General features: G+C 44.0%; 1 protein-coding gene across 9 annotated transcripts in view; it reads left to right on the plus strand.

Annotated features, from left to right (window-relative positions):
- The window catches only part of LOC128748132 (protein turtle homolog B-like), a 100,455-nt gene that overhangs the window by 74,311 nt on the left and 19,662 nt on the right, over window positions 1–6,482 (plus strand). For all 9 annotated transcript variants that reach the window (XR_008412752.1, XM_053846553.1, XM_053846557.1 and 6 more), the window contains 2 exons: window positions 359–534; window positions 5,283–5,509. Coding sequence is in view for 8 of the 9 variants with exons in the window: in XM_053846553.1 (XP_053702528.1) it covers window positions 359–534; window positions 5,283–5,509 (403 nt within the window). In the remaining variant the exon portion in view is untranslated. The remainder of the gene's footprint in view (window positions 1–358; window positions 535–5,282; window positions 5,510–6,482) is intronic.

Below are 6,482 nucleotides of genomic sequence, written 5' to 3' on the forward strand. Positions count from 1 at the left end.
GTATTCTGTTCATAATTGAGACTGGAAGTAATCTTTATTGGGGATAATTGATTTTCATAAACCAGCGAAATCCGAATAATCCAGCAGCGTAATCCACTTACAAATAAATGTTTTTAATTTCATACATCTGTTTTGAAGCTGTGCTGTGAGTGCGGCTGAGGAATGACAGAATTGATGTCAGTGCTAGCTGCTTGTGTTTTATCTGTATCGGTCAGAGCTGGTTGTCTGGCATGAAATCTGAACGCAGCATGGGGACGTCAAGTCGTTTGAATGAACCGAGGATGATTCGTGTGTGATGAAGACCTGAGCCACTGCGGCAAACCGACGTCTTACTCCAACTCCCTCCCGACTCACGCAGGCTGAAGAGGGAGCGTTTAGGTCCACACGACTGGCTCTCCGTACCTGTGCCTGGAGGCCATGACTGGATGGTGGTGCCGGGATTGGAGCCAGAGACGACGTACCAGTTCAGTGTCCTGGCCCAAAACAAGCTTGGCACGGGCCCCTTCAGCGAGGTTGTCACTGTGAACACACTAGGTGAGTGGACCGCCTGCCACACAGCCAGGACACTGGGTCCAGTGATAGAGTGACTCTGGCAGGCATTCGTCTGGAGTCACATGGGCTTTCTGTGTTGTGCTTTTCATCTCTATACATTCCATCCCATTTGAACTGTTATTCACTGCAGTGGCCTCAACATGGTGAACCAAAATATCCTGTGCAGATGTTGCAATCTTCATTATCTTATTGATCCCCATGATATGAGTAGGATCTCATGGAGAGTTTTCCTTTTGCTGAAATTGCTGCATAAACTGAAAAAATTACTACTTATTGTGTCTAAATTATATTTAATACAGTGGTACCTCGGTTCTCGACCACAATTCGTTCCAGACGGCCGTTCGCGAAAGTGAATTGTTCAAAATCTGAATGGATTTTTCCCATTACAATGAATGGAAAAAGAAACAATGCGTTCCAAGCCTTAAAATAGTCTTTTGTAGGAGTGAATGTAGAGTGTCTGCTGCAGGTGCGCTGTTCCTCTATGTGTGTGGCCGCTGCATGTGGGAGGGGTTGCCGAGTGAGTGACGTCTCTCCAGAAGTGAAGAGGTGCCCGGTGCGTGTCCAGCTCTGAATGTGCGCTTCTGTGCAGTTTGGCTGTGACAAAGTCATAAACCAAGTAACTTAGCTCTGTCCCAGACTCGCCTCATCCCTGTCCCAGCTCCAGCCCACAACAGGACATCAAACCCTGGAGTGAGCGCTCCAGCCTCGGAGGTGTGGAGAGCGAGCACCTCCCCTGTGACACTCTACCACGGTCCAGTGCGGAGACAGGTTTTACACCTCAATATGAAGAAAAACAGTCAGTAGGAGGAGGCTGCGCAGAGGCTGCGTTATACACAATAACAAAGCACGTCGTGGATCAGCTGATCGGTCCGCGCACGCTATGTTTTTTTCGGGGCGTTCGAGTTCTGGATTTTCGTTCGAAATCCGAAGCAAAAAAATCTCGAAATTTTTGTTCGAAGTCCGGGACGTTCGAAAACCGAGGTACCACTGTATTTATCTTTTCTTGTCCATTCCTGTGGTGTCAGGGGAACATACAAAACATCCTTCAGAGCGCTGTGTGTTGCTTTCCAAAATCCTTATATCATCTTTACTATTGCTCCTACTTGCAGATGAGACCCACCACTACTAAAAATATGTATAAATAATAGCCAGTTACAAAGACACTTGGTAATCTATTTGTTGTGTTCAGCTGTGACTCAAGTGTAAAGTTTGGGATGGTTAGATGGAATACCTTATTCCTTCCTGTTCTTGCATCATTCTCGATCAGAATTTGGTTTAAGATTTACAAGTTCTCTATATAACTTCTTTTTTAATTGCACATACTCGAATAAATCTATATTTGAAAAGTGGGTTAAGGTTAAAACAGTTATGAACATTTGAAAACTCATTTGAAAACTTTTTTTTTAAATAACAATGGAGAAAGGAAAAACAATACCAATGATACCAGTGAGATCAATGGGACAGCAGGTGGCAGTAGGGTATCGCAACTTACTTGCAGATGGTGAAGAAGAAAGCGACTGTCACCGGGCATGACAAGTCTTCATGGGGAGCCCATCACGCCCATCTACTTCCACCTCATGGGACCTTAACAGAGAATGTGAACAGGAGTCAATGGGGAGAAAAGTCATTTTCTGATTCGCCTTGAAATATACCACAGAACTCACATATAGTGTCTGAAAGATACATTCTAATGCCGTGAGACCGGCAGCAAAAGTTACTTTCGGTTTGGTGTTATATGTAGCGGTGAACGACAATGTTTGTCGGAGGCTCGCACTTGACCGACCATCGAGGCGAGACCAGCTCTCCAGGGTCATAGCCAGTATTTATGGATGTCATCTCACGTTTGCTGTCTTTGCAGTCGGATTACATTGCTGTGACATACTGTACATGCAACTTGCGAGTCATTGGATTTGTAGTCCAAATAATTTATGTTTCACAAGCAAATAATTCATAAATTATGCGACAAACGAAATGGAAACTCATCATTATTTAGCATTTAAACTGAGGGCCGGCATGTGTGTGATCCAGGGCATGAGGCCAAGTGGACCAGAAAATAACTGATCTCCCCACAGACGTCCGATGACATCACATCCTCAGAGGAGGTGTTAAAAGTAATCCTCATTTGAAAAAAAAAAAGTACTCCACGTTCCTTATAAAGAGCTTAAAGGCAAGTGAGATTTGAAATCACATTCAAACATGTCATCTCTTACGACACACTTATCCAGTCTGTTGACTCAGTCAGTCTGTAGAAAGTGCGACTGCAAATGGAACGCAGATGAAATAAATCACTAAAATGGATCACATGCTTCAGGAAGAGAAGGCTGAAACAGCCCTGTGATGTTCTTCCATGATGATAAGTCGGGTTGTGTAACGCCTTTTAGAGCCGCGTTTGAAGTGACTGTGGTCAAGTTCATCGCACCACAGCCAGGTCACTTCTGTTTTGTCTTCTACTGTACCAAGATCTGATTAAGGGACGATGTAAAAGGCTCAACTGGAATCGTGGTCGAGTTTCATTTTCAGCGCAATTATACCCGTCGCCGTGAGAAACGCGACACTTATTATGTGTAAATGAAGCTGTCAAAGATTATTACTTGAGACTAAGTGATGCGCAGAACATCGGTATAACCACCCCGTCAGTTGAGAACTGAGAAACGGAGTGGTTTTAAGTCAACATCAGTATCAAAGAGAAGAAACAAGAGTATCAACAGTGACTTTATGATGAATTCAAATATACAGTACCTGCCTCTAATTTTTTTTATCCTGTCCTACAGCTGTTTTTACACTGTTAAAAGAATCCCAGTGTTATACACTCAAGGGCGTGACTGAATTATTTATTCGCCTTAGGACCATATATTTCCCTGATATATTCATAGATATTTGTCAAACAGCCTTGTTGAGTATTCATCGATCAAGATTTTCCTTTTCCACCTGTGAAAGACGCAGAACTCTGTAACAGTCGTGCTAGTGGCCACAATTTATATATAATGTAACTTCATTTTGCGTCTCTTTCTTCAGCTGTGGGACAAATCCTTGACATGAAATGGGCCCCGCTTTCATCAAGAGAAAGAATGAGAGAGAACGCTATCTCACCAGTTAGTTCGCCGACATATATTACCACCAACAAAGGAAAAAAAAAACATGTTATGTTAAACAGTATGTTTTGTGAACTGTGGTTTTGAAATGACCATCAACAGCGTCAGATATCCCATCAATAACGGCTCACAAACAGCCAAAAACAAACCTGCCGCAAGTGTTGGCAAAGCCACGGGTCCTGAAGAGATGACACTTATCGGGGAAACCAGTAGTTTCCATGAAAAGGGCGCAATGCAGGCACTAAGTTAGTGTCCAATTTCTTATGTTTTCCAGTTTAGGGCACCCAGCACACCCTAATGTCTGTCTCACTAAAAGCCTGACTTCCCTAAATATGACTGAAGTGATTGGCCTTACTGTACTGACTCAAGATATTAGCCACAAAGCAAATGAACTGTTTCTGCAAAAAGAAAGGGAAACCAGTTCACTGCTCTCCGAGCTACTGTGCATAGTTGATGTAGCCAGCATTTTCCCTTGTAGTTCCTAAAGGGGCCTTGCATCTGGGATCCTAGCCAGGTTTTAACTGAAGGTGCAAAACCACCAAATCACTGAAATGAAGTCAAAACATAGCAACTATTGGATGACCTCCGATGCATGCTGGGACACCTCAGTAAAGCACACATTGATCCAATTGACCATATTCAAATCTGGCACCATGAGCGTGATGCCCAGTTGTGGGAGGGATTTGTTGTGCAACACAGGCTAGCCAAGTGTGCTACCTCTGTGATGCTCAACGTAATGTGCGGAAGCTGTTGTATGGTTTTAAGAGGCCTTTGAGCTCAGCAAACTTGATGTTAAGATGTTTCTGATAATATCAAGTGTGATGTGAGATATTACGGCAAATGCATAGATAAATCATATGGGTTCAACTGGATGTTCACGATGGAACCGAAATCCAGTTTCAGTTAGGCTCCAAGCAAATGAAGTTGACATCCCTAAATAAACTGCACAAGCCAGATGACTGCCATCAAATTTTAAAATACTAATATTCAATAATGTCAAGGAATTTTGGAGGGGAAACCTTCACTGTTGAAGAAGTGCATGTTCCTAGACAGATATTCAGTTCCGTGTCCTATGCGAACACTGATAGCACAACACACATACAGTGAACAACTTCATGTATGTTGGTGTCTTTTGGTGCTCTCAAAAGCTTTTTCCAGCTTTTTCCCCTTAGTTCCTCTGTCAAGTGATCATGACTCTGTATAAGAGTGAACGGTGGCTTCCTGTCTTCCTCCTCACAGACCGCAAAAGCTGCCGGAAACAGCGCTCTTTGTCTTTTTCCGATTTGAATGGGGATTCTGCAGCAAGATTACTGCACAAACACAAAGGAGCTGAACCTCTGCAGCTTTATTGTGATACTCACACTGTCACTACAGCGACTTGACTATTGTCTAATGAAGAACTGGAAGAGCCGGGGGATTGTCGATGGCTTATTATCTGCTGATCATCTCATGGATGCAAGCATTCAGACACGGCGGGATGATACATGGGGCGCAAATGGAAGAGATACATGTCATGTTAAATCTTGATCCCTACCTACCTACTCGCCGCGTAGTGAAGAGTCACTTCAGACTCAGGAGGAGGAAGGGCGGCTGGTGTTCTGCTGGTAGGTCTTCTCACCGGCACCTGTTCTCTTCCAGTATTTGCTGTAAGTACCCCCGAACCACTGGTGCTGCTTACCCCACCACGGTGCCTCACAGCCAATCGCACGCAGCAGGGAGTGCTGCTCTCCTGGATGCCACCTGCCAATCACACAGCACCTGTCCAGCATTACATCATGGAGTTTCGCCTCGGCGAGCGATGGGAGGTTCTGGATGACAGCATTCCTGCTGGGGAGACGGAGCTGCTGGCCCGAGACCTCATACAGGTAAGATGGAGGGAGGGTGGTTCCATGAAACGTTGTCATCATTCTCAGAGCTCTGCTGGTGGCGCTCGCAGTTTAAATGTGATGGGATGATCAGGTTTCATGAAACAGTGTCATCGTTTTCTGAGGCCACTAGGTGGCATAACTCACTCAATAAACCCTGAAATATTTTTTTCTACAGAGCTCTGAAAGTGAGTCAAGTCTTTCTGAGAATATAATCCTCATTTTGAACCACACATCCATCAGTCTACCTAAACTGAGATGAATTTGAGGTTCCTGAACACACTGTGGGATGTGTGTTTTGGCTGGCTGCATGAAATGTATGTAAAAGTAGTGGTTTGCATATTAACGTTGTGTCTTGTCTGAGCAATGAAATTTGGACTAATAAGAGAGTGAGATTGCACTTGGTCAAATCACTAGCTTTTACACAAGTCAGCATGTTGCTAATGTTTTTCCGTTCGTAGCTGCTGGATCATGGCGAAGCACAGCACAGTAATTATAGCCACGGAAATAGTAATTACGCCAGATAACTGGTCATAACTAAATTGGTAGAAAATTATGTTAAAACAATGTTCGACGAAAGAAAAGAAAAATACCAAGAAGGTGCAGTGAAAGAAAAAGAATCTTATTAGCTGATGACACAGGAAAAATGTTGTAGTTGAATTGCTCATGTGGCCAGGGTCACGGCTCAGTGCTCATCCACCTAACCAAAAAAGAAGTGCTGAGCAAATCCATATACAGGTCCACACGCACGCTTCCCCACTATTGTGAGTAAAATGAAAGTACTGACAACATGAGTTGAATAAAGAACATGCTGCCCGCTGCAAGTCCAATACAGTCAAATGAAAAAGGTTGAGTTGCTTGCACCTCTGTCACCTGCAGCTTCCCCTCCTTTCCCTGTCCTCCACACTTCCCCCCCAGGTCAACTAATTGTTGCCATGACGGGTGTGAGCATCATTTTTTAATCTAAGCAGCA

The sequence above is a fragment of the Synchiropus splendidus genome, chromosome 17 (assembly GCF_027744825.2).
Source record: "Synchiropus splendidus isolate RoL2022-P1 chromosome 17, RoL_Sspl_1.0, whole genome shotgun sequence".
NCBI lineage: Eukaryota > Metazoa > Chordata > Actinopteri > Syngnathiformes > Callionymidae > Synchiropus > Synchiropus splendidus.